The sequence below is a fragment of the Camarhynchus parvulus genome, chromosome 2 (assembly GCF_901933205.1).
Source record: "Camarhynchus parvulus chromosome 2, STF_HiC, whole genome shotgun sequence".
Classification (NCBI taxonomy): Eukaryota; Metazoa; Chordata; class Aves; order Passeriformes; family Thraupidae; genus Camarhynchus; species Camarhynchus parvulus.
In genome coordinates, this window is record NC_044572.1 from 62,305,345 (window position 1) to 62,322,767 (window position 17,423).

At 39.0% G+C, this 17,423-nt stretch overlaps 1 protein-coding gene across 1 annotated transcript; it reads right to left on the reverse strand.

Moving 5' to 3' along the window:
* Positions 1–1,767: 1,767 nt before the first annotated feature.
* Positions 1,768–17,163, reverse strand: MCUR1 (mitochondrial calcium uniporter regulator 1). The gene is made up of 9 exons (XM_030943240.1): positions 16,692–17,163; positions 15,546–15,656; positions 13,993–14,096; positions 11,774–11,875; positions 11,043–11,084; positions 9,369–9,440; positions 5,867–5,920; positions 4,580–4,694; positions 1,768–3,252 (listed from the first exon to the last, which is right to left on the reverse strand). The coding sequence occupies exons 1-9, from the start codon at positions 16,921–16,923 to the stop codon at positions 3,197–3,199; spliced, it is 888 nt and encodes a 295-aa protein (XP_030799100.1). The 5' UTR covers positions 16,924–17,163; the 3' UTR covers positions 1,768–3,196.
* Positions 17,164–17,423: the final 260 nt, after the last annotated feature.

The following is a 17,423-nucleotide window of genomic DNA, read 5'->3' on the forward strand; positions in this document are numbered from 1 at the left end:
AAATATGCTGTGATTTCTGAATCACTGGGGAGCTATTGCAGGCTTTCACAGCTGAAGTGGTTCTTTGGTAAAACAATCTCATTTATTTTTCACTTGCATCTTTTGACAGAGCTCTGAAAATTAAAAATCAAAGCAGAAAAATATCTCTGTACATTTAGAATTGCTCATGATTCCAATTAGACACAACATACAGCATGATACAGAGTCTTACAGAAACAAATTTGGAAAATTGCCAACTGTGAGCTTTTATTTATGACTTCAGTGATCATTTGACTCTCAACATTCAAGAGCTGTGCATTTGCAGCCCAGAAAGCCAATTGTATCCTGGCTCTATCAAAAATAGCATGGCCAACAGGGCAAGGGAGGTGATTCTGCCACTCTGCTCTGGTGAGACCAAGGCTGGAGTGCTGCATCTGCCTCTAGGGTCCCAAAATAAGATGGATATAGCCCTACTCAAGCAAGCCCAGAAGCCAGGAAGATGCTCAGAGGGCTGGAGCACCTCTCCTATGAAAGGATGAGAGATGGGGCTGTTCAGCCTGGAGAAGGCTCTGGAGAGACCTTGCAGCACCTTCCAGTGCCTGAAGAGGGGTTACATGAAAGCTGGAGAGGGACTTTGTGCAAAGGCCTGCAGTGACAGGACAAGGGTTGATGGGTTGATGGCTTTAAACTCAAACAGCACCAGTTCAGATGAGGTATAAGTAAAATGTTCTTTACTGTGAGCGTGGTGGTGCACTGGCACAGGTTGCCCAGAGAAGCTGTGGATGCCCCATCCCTGGCCGTTTCCAAGGCCAGGTTGGATGGGGCTTTGAGCAACCTGGTCCATGAAAGGTGTCCCTGTCAACAGAAGGGGAGGTGGAACAAGATGATGTTTAAGATCCCTTCCAACACAAACCATTCTGTGATTCTGTAACAGATTCTTCCCTGTACCAAAATGCTGAGTTTAAATCTCTGTCAGATTTGTGTTTGGAAATATATGGAGGGATTTTCTAAATTTTTGGAAAGCCAATAAATACAGGTGGTATATATGATGACACAGTGGTAAGAAAAGTAAATGAGAGAAGATTTTGTGTATGCACAAAGACTGGGAATAAAAAGCTTTTACACACCCTTGAAGACTTTATGGACTAGGAGACAGTAATTATGTTCTATTTATAGTGTATTTTTCCTGAATGACACATTGACTTTATTCCTTGCTTAAACACAAAGAAGCGCTGGTTTGCTGACAGTTTGGTAATTCCAAGATGCTGGTGCTCTATAATCTTTCACTTCCTCCTTCCACCTGCTCTAAATAGAAATTTATTTGCACAGTATCTGTTTTTAGCAGGATAGACCCTATGTTTAAAATTAGTCTTAAACACTTATTTTAGCAACTATTTGTCAGATGCACAAGCCTGCAGGCCAACATGTACTGATTCCATGGACATATATAGAACCATCTGCCTTGGGAAGATAAGACCAGCAGCAAAGTCATTCTAAAAACTGAATTATTGCTTCTCTAATTTGAGAAGGCGTCAAATCCTGTAACTTAGTATAAAAAAAAAACTTAAACAAAAAAGTGACGTTCTCAAGTATAAATTCATTAATTTAGAGGGGTTGTTAAGTTAGTCTACAATAATAATTTTCCTTATGTTATTTCTCTTCAGCGTCTTGGAGGGGCTGTTGACTTTGCAAATTCTTATCTTAAAGACTTCATATGAGCAGTGACTTACCTTCAACCAAAGAGACAATTTTCAAATAAAGTTGCTTTTATAATGAAAACACATCATATTCTATGAAATATTCAAAATTCTTTATTTCAGGCCAGTACAGTATTGTTACAGGCATTCATCTCTTCCTCTGAACTTGCACATGATCAAAGTTGGCACTTCCAACCACAAAAATGTTAAATGGTTATTACAATACAGGCACAAAGTAGCCAAAAAGCTTTGCTTTCATTAAGCAAAGCCATTATTGTGCTCTAACAGCATTTATCACCACTGCATAAACCAAGCACCCCTCCTCCCCTAAGCAGGAAAGGGAAATTTCCCTTAAGTGAAGGAACACAGATGGCAGCTCTGCTACTAAAACAATCGTTTCATCAGTGGAAGAATGACAGATACTTGGATACACTGGACATCTTTCTTCACTGCTTTCAGTGGCATTTCCTGATTCACGTGGGTTTAACATCTTTACAGGTGTCCACTGCTGCTTCAATTATTGTCATCACTATCAGAGTTCCAAATTTGAAGAATCAACATGATTTTTTAAGAAATGAAACAGTAAGCCCCCCCAGAAGACTGTTGGTACTGCAGTTCTCTTGCCTAAGAGCCTGCTTCATAACCACCATTTAAAATCTCTTTCCTTTCTAGAAGTATCAATTCCTTTTCATCAAGAAGGCAGCATCTGAGACACTTTGTATCACCTAAGGACAAATTAACACAACCAGTGTAGGTTACTGCATTTCCAACTTCCAGTTACAGTGGTAAGGTAAGCAATTAGCATATGGAATGAGTATCAGATACTTACATCTATCAAAGGCAAGTTAGTCACAAAAATCTCTAGAAATACCTTACAAACAAAACCAGCAGCAAACACAAACACTGCTATCTTTATACAGGACTCGTTCGTGAACACAATTGATTGGGCAGCCATCTGGAAAAAAAGCTGATAGCTATGTTACAAAAATAGCCAAACAAGTATTTGATCATAGTAACTGTAAGAACAAGTGTTAGAGGGAGGGAAGTGAGCATGATTCAGTTAGCACAAACTCCACTTATACAAGAGTGCCTCCAAGCCACAGAACACGTAGCTTCACTTTTACACTAATAATAAATACTTCAGTCCAACACATGCAACTGAGTCTGGCCAACCTGCCTAAGCAGGCAATGGAACATAATTCCATTGATTTTCTTTGCAGCATGCAGGCCCACTCCATTGTCAGGAATGCCAGTCTTTGCCTACACGAAGGCAGCAGCAGGTGCCCTGCAGCTCAGAACGGAGGGAAACAGCAGAAGCGCTCCCGTCAAGGTGAGGTTCAATGTTGGCATGGTATGTGCACAGTTTGTTTTTAGGCACGTCTTTGGTTACATTCTCAACACAGTCTGCTTTATAAAATAATAAATAAAACAGTCAAGACTTGGTTAAAAATTCAGGTAAAGATAAAAAACTTCCTTTTTTCAGAATCTCAGGCAAAGAAGTCCTTTAAATTCATGTTTTGTTATATCCATAAACGATAAAATCCCAGTGCTACAGTAAGGCATGTAAATACTGAACCTGAAAGAAAATAAAGATGGAAGGAAAATAGCATTAATATTGACATTAAATAACATTAAATCAATACCTCTCAAAACATCTCTTCAGAAAGCAATGTACACATCTTACTACAATACTAAAAGTTCAGTGACTTCCCCACCAAAAGTTCACTTCTCCTCATGTGAGAGATTAAGTTTTTCCTTTACAACAAACCATTTCAAGGTAGGAAGAGTATAAAAAATGACAAATAAGAAGGAGAGAAAAAAAAAGAATGCTGGAAAACTATCAAAAGGCTGAAAGAAACCCTTACTCGCTTACCATTCCAAAAAGATCAATATAACAAGTTACAGATGTAAAACAAGGTAATAAATAATGGGATTAATAAAACACAGTCGAGTATTTAGCAAACAAATGAATAAAAGCCATTTTAAACAAGGCTTATTAATTTTACATTTTTTAAATTTCTACTGCAATGAAATAAAAATTTTATTTCAAGACATAAACACAAAATATTTTTGCCTTTATTGGCAATGGGAGTCCTTCAAACACAATACAAATTATTTTAAATTAGTTTTTCTTCCATGTAGAGTTCAACTTGTTTTTGAGTAGGAATGGTAGGTAAAAGAATTTCCTCTAATTTTAATAAAGCACCTTTTATTTTCCATTTTATTGATTCTCTCTAAATATGTCTGAAATACTAGTACTATTAGGCTTATGTCACTGTACTTTTGACAAAGCCCACTATGAAAAAAATAATCAGAAAATCTAAATCAGAATAATTTTCTACTGCAAACCTCATTTAATAGTACTGCACACGCAGTAGTAAAATGTCAAAATGTTAAAATTACCTAGGGCAATAATGTCAGCACACATATATAGTATTTTCTCCAAGCACTTGTGTAAATATGGAAGTTTAAAGAATATGTGGCCTTGAATAGTCAGAAAAACAGAAATGTTCCTTTTTGCACAGAGATCTCCATCAGATGGATGAAGAAATCCTAGAAATGCATACAGCAGACTGCTTACATAAATTAAGTCAAGCACAGAACTTTTTGGTCCTTGTTAACAGGCAGTCTTTCAGATTTCTCACACATATTATTATTAACAGTATAAGAAGGACAAAAACCTGGAAAAATTCCATCCAAAATAAAGTTGTGAATCACAGGAAACTTCTTCTGGGTTAAGTACAGAAATAAGGCTGCTAATCTTGCCTAAGACTATTTCAAGTTTGGTTTTTTTTTTTTTTTTTTTAATAAGGGCCTTTATAAATACAGCCAATTTAGAGTTTGCCAAACATTTAACAATGTTTGGCAGTGTCACCATCAGAGACAACCGCCAGACTCCTTACCTGCTAAATATTTAATATTATCAAGCTTGTGTGTTTCGAGCATTGTTTTCAGATCTGCAACTTCTGTGTCTATTTTTCTGTCAGTTTGGGTCAGAGCTCGGTCTTGTTGTGCGTGCTAGAAAGCAAAGCAACAAAGTGATGCAATTTGAACACTTCCTAGTTTATTTAGAAATTTAACCCATCTCTTCAAGTTGTATTTTTGCTTCCTCTTTAAATACATGTTAATTTGCATTCTTACAGAAGTTACAAAATATTCTGAGTTGGAAGGGATTCACAAGGATCATAAGTCCAACTCTGCAGTGAATGGCCTGTACAGGGATGGAGTCCGCAACCTTGGCATTAATAGCACCATGCTCTAACCAGCTGAGCTAACACAGACCTTATTCAAAGACAACAAGTTCCTTCTTAGCTGATTGTATCCAAGGAACTGAATAATTTGGTGAACTCAGGAAATTTATGTGATTACGTGTTCCTTAAAAAGTAATCTAGAAACTGGCAGAACTCGATGCCTTCTTATCTCAATCTAACAGCATAAACATTACCTTCAATCTGTCATTCAGCCCACTGACTAAAGTCACTGCTCAATTGTAAGAGCTATTGAGAAGCCTAAGAGCCACTCGTGACAAAGTCATACTGGAGCAGAGAGATTTATGGATCACTAGAAAAACTGAGAATTGGTCTTGTGTCACAAAAACACATCTTTGTCTTGCAATGAGTTTTACCACAAAATTAGCTACAAATTCAGAATTTGATTATGACAGAAGACAGGATTTCCGCTAAAAAAATATGGGATAGAATTATTACTCAGAAAAGATGAAAAATCCAACTTGTAAACTAAGAACAACAACTGCTGAGCTGCTGATAGTTTCAAATCAGCAGTAGTGAAACATTGTGAATCAGTTAATGATTTACTGCTAGATGACTTCCAAGGGATAAATCAGGAAACAAAGAGAAGTAGTGGTGCTTGGTAAAAACCTCCTTTAAAATGAAGGCAAATCAGTCTAGCAATGAGTTTCTCCCTGAACATGGGGGAAAGAATTAATTTCACATTGTGAGTGAAATTTCATCTACAAAAAATACTACATGTGTGAGGTTTCAAAACAAAGTGACTACTGAACAGCTCATATATACATGCAGATGGTCTAATAATATATATGAAGGTCTTTTTGTTCTGTAGACACTTAAGCTAAAGTGCCTAAGGACATCACCAAATCCAAAAAGGATGCAAGGTCTATAACACAAGTACAAAAAGATTTGCCGTGTGATAATCAGCTACTAAATTCTTACCAATTCCACTATTTCTGTCCTCATTTCAAGTAGTTTTCTTTCATTAAGTGAATACTAGAAGGAGAAAAAAAAAGTTAAACATGATAAGGGGTCCTTAAACTTTTTTTCCCTTTTTTCCCCACTTAAAAGCATGTTTCTTTGTTTCTAGATTACACAGAACACATAATCGGGACAAGATTATTGTCTGACAGCACTTGGGAGACAGCACTGTAGGGTACCTGCTGTCCTTCTGAAAGCACACTTCAAAAATGTGAAGTGCAACAAGTTCTTCAGACACTCGTCTTCCACAAAATCTGTATATACTAGTAAGCAGCTGGAAGAGAGGCTGGCAGATTTGCATTTCTGAAAAGCAAGGACCTATGACTCTAAACAGTGACTCTGGCATACAAACACAATCAAGACTGAACCATCTGCTGCCTTCAGGAAGGGGAAAACACTTTTAAATCACATCAAACTCGGCTATCAATGAAATGTTTAGCCAGCACCATATGCATTCACAATTTGAATTGTTCTGACCTGTCATTTCATGGCATATTTGTTAAAAATAGAAAATTTGTATTGCATGTGAAGCCTTTTGTTTGTGGATCACCAGAAGCTGTGGCTTATTTTTAAGTTATGGCTATTTGGGTTCAAGGAAAAGTTAAATCCAAAATAAGGAATCATACCTTTAAATCAGGTTACCTTTCTGACTCATGAACTTGATTTACCTTGACACCCATAATGGTTCCTGCCCCGCTACTTGAGCAATTAAATTATTCACAGACAACTGATAAAGCACCAGTTTCCAGTGAAGAGTACTAAGGTCATCAGGCACCCATCTCAGAATCCTGAGTTAAACAGCAATAACCTTATCTATTAACATTCCGATGTGGAAAGTCACCTTTATTTTCCTTCACTCCAGAAGGTTATCTAATTTTAACATTAAAATCAGATTAATCTACATAAATGCTTCAGCACTGAAAAACATTCCTTAAAGATCTAGAGCTCTGTTTGGACTTTTGACTGACCTCAAGTTGAAGTTAAAAGACAGCAGGCTGCTACAAATGTAGAAAATTATATAAAGACAAATAACAGCATGTCTACAATTAATGGAGTCACTAGATTCTGCAAAATGAAGACAGGGATAAAAAAAAGAAATTCAGACATTTTTTATAAATCCCCATTTTTGAAAGTGTCAAAATGGCAGAATATTTATAAAATAATTTAAAAAATTATGTTTTGGTAGAAATGCCAGAATTGGACCTCACATTAGGAACTGATCACTATCAAAAGAACAATGAGAATGAAAATAATTTTATGGACTGAAATAGTTCATCTGTTTAAACAGATGCAGTTAGGCAAATACACATCTTTTGAATTATTTATATTCTACAAGCTTTCTGGATGTTTCTTTAAGGGTTTTTTTGTGTTTAGAACTCTCTAGGTCAGACTCAAGGATTTTACTCTTAGGTTTAAGACAGTGAAATTGGCCTTTTAGTGGAAGCCATCCTCACGTTTTTAACAACATAAACATAGTGGATAAAAAAAAGGAAGAAAGGACAAGGCTAAACCTCCCACTCTGAAATTCAACAGGGAGATTTCCCCTTAAGTCCACGTTTTTCACAGTGCAGGAAGAATTCAATTTGGTCAGATATATCTTGAGGCTTTTAACAGCAAGCTTAGAGACACTGTGATGCATGAACACATGAATATATACAAGTTTTTGTACTGCACTTCAAGTTTTTAAATCATATCTGTACACTGAAGACACAAATCACAACATAAAGAAATGTGCACTAAGTAATGTAGGATTCTCTGAGAAATAAAGTAGAAGAGACTATAAAATAATAAACTATAAAAAATAAAAGAGAAACCATTTAAAATTTGAAACATTAAGGACTGCCAACATCAGTGTAGGCAAACTAAGAAATTCTCTTTCAGCACTCCACATCAAACTGAAGGATAAGAACATTTTACTTATTGCTTCAAGCTAAAACAATTAACACTTCAGATATTTCTCTTCTGAAAAGTAACTTAGTAAGAATGCACGGTAACCTTCAATTATCCTTAGGTTTTTTTTCTCTCAGAAAGCTGTATATTCAGTCCTTAGTCACATTACAATCGAAGTAAATATAACAATGATGCTGTGCCTACTATAGAAAATACTGGATTACATCTTTCCCCCAACCCAGCATATGTGCTACAACCTGCTCCCCATTCAGCTGCTTTTTTCCTCTTCTGTTCATTGCAATTAAATGGTGGGGTGGGGGAGGAAAAAAAAGAGCAGTTTCCATAGAAACTATGAAATTATAGTTGCACAACAGACTACAAAGTTGGTCAACTTTTTTAAGAGAAAGTTGACATGCAGTTTTGCCTTTCCTGGGAGGCAAAATAAAGTTGTATTCTACACAGATCAAAGTCCAAATTCCACAATCCTACCTACATAAATATACAAGAAAATACTGCTGCCTAATTTATTACTACTGCAGGGGTTTCATGTAAGTTTTGTAAGCCCAAATTGTTACAAAGCTTATCATATACACAATGACTACATTTCATATGATGTTTTTTAAAAGCATTAGCATGAAGTATTAACCTTTAAACAACAAGTCTACCTGCTCAAATTGTACTTTATTCAAGCATCTACCATGGGCTAACAGACTGTTAGCCATTACATTGAGTCACCAACACAGCTGTTACCTAAACTAATCACTCACTGTTTCTAGGGGCACACACAGAAGATAAATGATAGCTACTTGAACAGTTCTTATTGCCTGCATTGAAGATAAGTATTCTAACTTACATAAACCTGTCTTTATAACACACCTAGGAATAAGGACTGAGAAAGAAATAATAATAATTTAGAAAAAGTTATTAAAAGATCCTTCAATTTAGAAGATGCCATTTAATTGAGATCCTAAAAGCTACTGAAAAAAAAAGACTCTATGAGAACAGAACTCTAGAGTGCTGCGCATAATGCAAGAACTCATTAATCTTCTAATTTTACATCTACATTACCCTAATTTAAGATTACATCAATTCAGATCTACCAGGTATTTCAAAGCTCAAAAGCAATATGAACCAGGATAACTTGCAATTAAAAAAAAATTTACAACTAGTTCCACAATAGGTATTTTTTGACAAACTAGATACAGGGAAATGAAACATCTCCAATGATGATCCAACAAAACATGTAAGCAATAGTAAGCATGTAAATAGATAAAGAAATATAAAACAGAATACCCTCTAGGCAGCTAGTCAGCATATTAGATTAAATATCTAATATATTTAACTGTAATGTGTTAATCCTGATATTAAAACAAGATCAAAACAGGTAAAACATACAGACCTAAACATGGCACCTTGCATATACCAGCATAAGGACGAGTAACTTGGATTAATACCATTGTGAAGCTGAGTGATACTATAGGTTAGTAGGAAAATGCTCTTTGGGTGAGATGCTCTTACCCAAATTTGGAGATTACTCAGTGTTGAGATGTTTCTAGAAGTAGCCAAAACTTACCAGTTCTTTTACTCTGCTCTTCTCCAGGTTTAGGTTTAACTTGTTATCTGCATGAACTTTGGTAATTTCATCCTAATGGGAAAAATTGATAAAGCAGCAAGCAAGATTTTCTGTTTTATCATAAGCAGAAAGAATTGGACAAATACATTTTATCTTTATTTTTATATCTCATTAATAGATCTCCAATTAAGGTATATAATTTTCAGAAGTATTAAGTATTTACAATACTTATTTATAAGTATTTATACTGAGAGCACATCCTCTATAAATGCAGAGAATGTTTTATATATCCTGTAGCTCTCTCTGATATCTAGAAACCCATATCTGGCTACACCTATAAGTTGGATTTCTTCCATGAAGCAATCCTGATGCTCAAAATAATGTTCAAAGCAGTTTCTCACCGTCCAGTGTAAAAGAAAATCTGTTTCTAAAGACTACATCTGGAATTTTCAGAAAAAGCTATAGACATTTGAAAGGTCAGCAAATGTTTACTGCATTTTTAAACATCTAACTTTTTAAAACTATTATGAAGTTGTACACTTGCATTTGACTTTATCAATAGCTGTGAGTCCTGCTTTTCCTGGTGACAGCTGCCATTTTAATGCAATCACCTGGCAGGAATTCCAGTCAGCTGATAGTTTGTCATGTGGCAAACTGCTGATCAGATGAATATGTGGGAGAAACAAGATTGCTGATGTTCTGGGAGATTCTACTGCTAGAACCAAGTAAGCATTTCTCAAGTAGGCCAATGCCAACTCATTAGGTTAGCATTAACAATAATTAGACTCAAATTCTGTGTTTGGATTTTGAACTTTAATTGATTTATCATTAGTTGTCATTTCAACAGAATACATTATAGTTTAATAAATAAAAAAATAAAAATTTTCCTTGAAGTTTTACATTGTGTCTTTTTGTATGAGCAAGCATATAACATGCCCTTGTGGGAACTGAATTTACAGTTGAAAGCAAAATATAAAGACATCTAGCTTTTAAGAAAAGATGACTGAGATCCTTGATGCTCTACTAGTGGATTACAATACCTCATTTACATGCAACTAAAACCATAAAATAAATTACAATTCAAAAATTAGATGCCAAATGTATTTTAAAACAGAGTAAGCTTTCTACACAGCCTATTTTCTTGCACTGATCATTTGCTCCCAAACAAATGGGACCAAACATAATGGCCCCAAACTTGGTGGCCTTAAAAAGCCATTAAAATTCTGGACAGGTAACAGGAAAGTCTTCAGAGAAAAAAAGAAACAAAAAAACTACCAAACCAAACAATCAAACCCCCACAATTAGTAAGTACTGTGACTTTAAATGTATGCTGTATCTTTAATGTACAGGCAGCCCTAAATGCAGAACTTCACTCAGCCTTAACCATGACATGGCATCTACTTTTTGAATATTAATTAAGGACACAAAAATATCTTCAGTTATATTTTGGTTTGCCTCTTGTACTAGTCACAGTTTCCTGTTCCCATAAATGAGGTATGCATGAAAGTGCCTTTGCTGCAGACCACGGTGTACTGTCAACAGCAATTTCAGTATCACACGTATCATAACAATTAAACACAGCTTAGAAAATGAAATTCTGAAAGTAGCACCTTTTATTTTTTCCAGCTAATTAAACAGGTGTTAATTTTTAATTATATTGGTATGGTATCTTACCGTGACTTGCTTCTTTATCTGTTGGAGCTCAAGTTTTATTTTCTGTGAGAGTATGAAAAGAATTTTAGACTTTATTTCTGTATATAAAACCACACTATCTAGAAATCTACAGAATTTGCATCATCAGTAACATTGACTATAATCCATAATATGAAAAGTCAGGCAAACCAAGCACTATTGCATGTCCTCAGTATGTGTACAGATGAATACCCATGCATATTTACTTAGTATTATGCCCTTCCAAACAACAGCACGAGGCAGAAATCAGCAGTGTCCCACTGGCAGCCGTCCTAACACAGCCCAGGAGGCTGCTGGCTGCTTTGGCCATAAGGGCTCACCACTGGCTCACGGTGCACCTCGTGTCCACCAGGTCTTCCCTGCCAAGCTGCTTTCCATTTGGTCACCCTCAGCCTGTCCTGGTGCCTGAGGGTATTCCCCAGGGGCACGACTGGGCTCTTCCATTTGTTCAACTTCATGTGATTCCTGTCACCCCATTTTCCCAGCTTGTTGATGTCCCCTTGAATGGCAGCACAACTGCCTGGTGTATCAGCAGCTTTGGATCATCTGCAGACTTGTTGCAAGTGCCCTCACTCTGTTCCAACAAGGTCATTAATGAATGTGCTAAACCATCCCAGTCCCAGTCCTCTCCTTTGGTACAAGATACTTTTCTACAAAAAAAAAAAAAAAAAAGCAAATTCTAGAATAGAACTTTCCAAGACAGTAATTTTTACCTCGTTTTCTGCACGAAGCGCTGAAAATTCACTTTTTTCCAAAATAATCATGTCCTTTTTCACACCAGCAATATGGGACATAACTTGCTGAAGTGCAATTTCCTTTAAAAGAAGGAAGAAGAACCTCAGAACATATCACAACTATAATACTTTTCCTCATCTGTGCCTCCAAATATGAAAGACTATTTTGGTGCCCTGAAGTTTTTAATTCAGCAATTTCAGGTTGATTATCCAAGTTTCAGAAAGCAAGATAGAGTGACAGTGACAAAATAAGTAAGTTAGGCTCAAACGTTGGTAATATCTGACAAAATTGGCAGTGCTAACACAGATCAGAATAATTCAATTATTAGCCCAGGAAAGAAACATTTGCTTCCAAGTCATCAAATTCTTAAGCTAGCAAAGGCATTAGGCAGAGCTGTCTCTGAGCCAAATGAGGAAAGCTGGCCTTCAGACCAAAATTCCTCAGCACAACCATACTCCTCTGTAATTACCTCCTTTTTTGCCTCTCCCTGCAAGGAAGTCTCTGCCTCACTGCTCAGAATCATGAACTGATGCTTTGAATTGCTCTTCTCAGTCCATTACACTGAACTGATTGAAGACAAACAAGAATTCTCTGCAACTTTCAAGGATGGAAAAGTCTGTAGACATTGTTCTAGATCCTACACTACCCACACATGCGTGTAAGAACTGCCTTCTCTACTAAAGATCTTCCTCTAATAAGTAGTCCCTTGCTTTTGGTTCTGGACTAAGACCCCTACAAATCTGACTCAGCGCTCTAACTTCAGTTTTGTCACAAAATGCAATTCTACCTCGCAGCATTTTATTTCTAAGTAGCATCTAAAGATGTCTCTCCAGGCTACCTGACCACAAGACTGAAAAAAATGGGTCAGTATTCTGGACATATTACAAAAAGTCTACAGACAGAGTACTGCATGGACACCTCTTTTCTTACTCCTCAGTGTCTCCAGATTGTTCTTGTTCTCTCTTCTCCTCAGTGGACTCAGCAAACAGAGACCAGAATCTTCCACATTCTTTCTCTTCTTCATGCCTATACATACACACACATGTAAATCTGTTTTTCCCTAAGGTTTTATCTAACCAAGGTAATACTTTGATAATAGCTCATCCACAACATTCCAAATCTTCCAATTTTTTGTTCTTTTTCTGCAAAAGACCTTGTGCAACCAAAGGCTATAGGGAAGTAAAAATTTACCATGTGGCCCAGTGTTGACGGCACACACACTTCCTGAGCTGCCATACAAACCTACACATTGCATCTTAATGGCAGAAAGTCACATGAGGTCAAATCTAAGTCTCAGAAAACATCTACCATCAGTAGCAGCATTAAATCCAACACAAAACAACTTTCATTCAAAAAAGCTAGGCACAGAAGGAGGCTGAGACTGCTTGTTGTAAAATACAACTAACCATGGGAGAAAAGGACTCTTTAACATGGCATTCCCTGAGTGACTGTGGAACAAATTCAGCACAAGAGGAGGATTGCAGGTTTGCCTACAATCTAAAAGGTGGGAAGACTGGCTTGAAACCTCCCTAGGCGGGAAGTGCCACAAAATCCGCTTCTGCAGTATCCCACTTTTTAATGAGACACCCTTCTGCCAAGACTGTTACGCTACAGAGAGAGCAGCTGCTGTTTCCTCACGTCTCCAGACAGCAGCCTGGTTACTATGAAACAAGTTGCAGCTTGTGCTCAGAAGGTGACCTGGGGCTGTGACCCCAGGCTCTCAGAGCAGCCCCAGGAGGTTGAATTCTAATACAACATAAATGTCACTGAGAGACAGATAAACAAACAAGCACCATATAAGAGGATGGTAAACAACTGAGGGGATCTGTACTTCCTTCTTACAAGTCTACAAAAGAAATGTAGAAATTCAAATCCATGCACTGAATACCTCTTATGACTGTCTAAGAGTTCTCAGTAACTCTGTGTCCTGTTACTGTAAAGTTGAAACTAAAAAGCTACTTGTGGTTTGCACACTAACCCACAGTACTAAAATATCCAGGTCCATCACAACACTTTGGTAACTATCTGATAAACTCAAGACAAAATGAACCAGTCAATAGATACAGAGGAATGTTTGCTCTTCACCTTCAAACTCTCAAAATGCAATGTATAACAGTAATAGATAGCAACACATATTTCATTAGTAGGCATACAAGGCTTTAATTTACTTTAACCCCACCACTGCCTCTGACCTAACCTGCTGTACTTTGGTGACCATGTCCTTGTAAATCATATCCAGGTTGGTGTTCATGATTTTCACTAATGCAGATACAATGACCTCCGACTGCTGAGTAGTGAACCCTAAGCAAAACAAAGAGTGACATTCAGAGAGAGATCCAAATCTGGACAGTTTAAAGAAATGCCACTTGCTCATAATCAGCACCAAATTACAACGAATGTCAGTTATGAAAGATAATAAAACACAGAACTCTTGATCCAGCACTAACAAAAGAACACAGTCAGTACCTGCAAGTTTCCCCACCCCAAAACCATGACTGTGACATAGGATGACTGCTTCCACAGCAGAGCACTATTATACTATCAGCAGGATAAAGAGGGAGTTCTCCAGAGTTATTGTGGAATGTCATCTCCCACATGTGGTTATTTCCATGAGCAAGCAAGAATTCTGACTCTGTACAGCAGATACTTCATTATACTATAAAATTCAGTGCCAGTGAAGATGTACAAAACTCAACAACTAAAACCACAGCCAACTGTCCTGATTTTAGGTCTACCAGCTTCTGAGTGCCTATTAGAAACTTTTTTGAACTGAATATACTGGAAACTATACTAAAACACTGTCCCTAAAAATACCCTCACATTTTCCACCCTCAAAATGTAGGAGTAAAAATGTCACGAACAAGAGTTAATCATTATGAAAAGAAACACTTGCAAAAGTGTGATTATTTAAAACTCACCAGCAGTTCAGCATCAGCAAGCACAGCTGACAGCAAGTCACTTTCAGTAGCTGAGCTGATATAAAAGTTTACTACCACTAAAAAGCTCACTCTCCCCTTATCCCTCCTCCTGACACTCTGACCTGTGCTCACTCAACTGATCCAGCAACTCATTAAACTAGTGTTTCAGAATACCAAACAAGAAAAAGAGCTGGAGAATTTCCTGAGAAGTTCCTGGCCCTGGAAAAAGAAGAAACCCACTGGCAGGGGAAGAGGACTAGGATCTCTCAATTTTAGGAATGAAGAGCTGTTACAAGTCACTTCAGCTGTACTGAGCTTCACCTTAGGGTACCTCTTCCACCTCTGCATTGAATTAAAAATAATCTATTCCCTTATCTATATTTTAGCATAATACTATTTTTAGAGTATTCTACACTCTATCCTAAAAACTGCACTGTACAAAGCAGTCCATATTCCATCCAATTGTAACACATTGGTGCATATTCAAGGTGAAATATGCCAATTATGAAGGAATCCAATCAATACATTTTAAACCACTGCCTTGAAGACTCTAGTTTTTTTGCTCTCAGTTCTTAAAATTTCATTTTTTCTTAGCATTTTTAAGTACCAAGAGGGTAAAAATTATTCTGAACAAAGTTATATAAGCTCACTGTTTCCTTTTTGAAGCCCAAGAAAACCCCATATGTCCCTATCTAGTATATAGATAAGCCTCCAAAATATCAATAAAAATCAAGGTGTAACACTGCATGTCAAGGAAAAGTAACAAACTTTGTAAACTAAAAAACCACTCCAAAAAGCCATTAAAAATAGCTACTTGTTTCAAACAAATTACCTTTTTCTTCCAAGAGGCATACCAGTGCATGAGTGTCAAAATAAAGCCTCCTATTTCCCAGTAAGGAAATATTCTCTTTGCTTTGTAAAGATGACACAGAGATGCTTACATCTGTGGGGGGAAAAAAAAGTTATTTCTTAAGAAAGAATATTTTATCAACGTTTGCTTTCCAGGAGTTTCCTTACTACTCAGAATGTTTTTCACTTATGACAAAATAATTTGTGTTGAGATTACCATAGCCTGCTTGGAAGTGAAAAGACACCTGATCAATAAATTCTATGTGCAAGAGCTGAAAAACAGGATACTACACTACTGCTCCCCTTACAAGAGCTCTCCAGGAATACAATATTCTGGAAAAAATCCCTCCAGTTGACAGAGTCCTGCATCTGTTCTTTTACTGGAATCACCTCAGCAGGTGGGACCTGTGAGCACTTCAAAGGTGGAGGGCTAAATCCACACACTCTGTCCCTTCTTTGTTAAAGAAGCGAGCTTTCATCGCTTGCCATTTAGGAAAAAGAAATCACTCACAATTTACCATTTACTGTTTTTGCAGAAAATACTTTCAACACTGAAAGCCAATCTACGACAGTGCGCTGTTTCCACGGGGATGTGTAGTGTATAAACAAACCTGACAGAATGAACGTGGGGTGGGGCATGAGCTGAACTGCCAAGAGGCAGAATATAAAATCAGTTAGGTTGGAAAAGACCTTTGCGATCATCGACTCCAACCTCTGACCAACGCCAACCACGCTGTGAACCTGACCATGGCACCGAGCGCCACGTCCTTAAACGCCCCTAGGGACGGTGACTCCACCACCTCCCTGGGCGGCCCAGTCCATAGTCCAGCCGCCTTTTCGGTGAAAAAATTCTTCCTAATGTCCAACCTAAACCTCTCCTGGCACAGCTTGAGCTACGTCCTCTTATCCCGTCGCTGGCTGTCTCGGCGAAGAGGCCGCCCTGCACTTTGCTACACCCCCGTTTCGCGTAGCTCTAGGGAGCGATCAGGTCCCTCCGAGTCTCCTTTTCTCCAGGCTAAACACCGCCAGCTCTCTCAGTGCTCTGCACGGACCCGCTCTGCAGACCCCTCCCCAGCCCCGGTGCCCGAACTCCCCGTGCTCTCAGAATGCCCCATGCCCACGGGCTCACCCCGCTCCCCGCGCTGCCGCCGGCTCCCGCCGCCCCTTCCCCACACGGCGCCGCCGCCGGGGCCCGGCTGCGCTACGGGCGGGCACCGCCAGTCGCCGAGGCAGCGGCGCGCGGGGGACGCGGGCGCGCGGCCGTCACGTGAGGCGCCGTCCGAGCCGCGCGGCCGCGGCCGCAACAGCAGCAGCAGCAGCGCGCGCCCCCCGCCGCTCGCGGCCGCCTGGGCCCCGGCCATGGCCGCGCCACCCGGTCCCGACGGCGGAAAAGGGGACGGGAAGGAGGGAAACCGCTGCTGCCGCTGCTGCCGTCGCCACTACTGGGATGCCATCGCCGAGCACAAGCCGCCCCGGCGGCTCACTTCCGCCACGGGCGCCGTCCCGCTTCCGCCTCCGGGACACGGCCAAACACGGCAGGTGACGCCGGCAGGGACGGCGATTGATTCTACGGCTCACGGAGCGGGCGCACCGAGAAGAGCGGCGCGGGCGGGTCGGGTTCCGGCGGGGCGGTGCTTGCGAGGGCGGGGCGGGCTCGATGCGGTGGAGACGGACACTCCCCCGCTCAGAGAACCGTGAAATCGTGGGATCGGCGAGGCTGGAAGAGACCTTTGAGATCATCTAGTCTGAAGGGAATGAGGGGCTTGCCTTTACAAACAGGCTGGGGACCTGCTGGTAAATAAAGCTAGATACCGAGAGATAAAAGAAACAATGGGAAGGATTCCACTTATTGATAAATGGA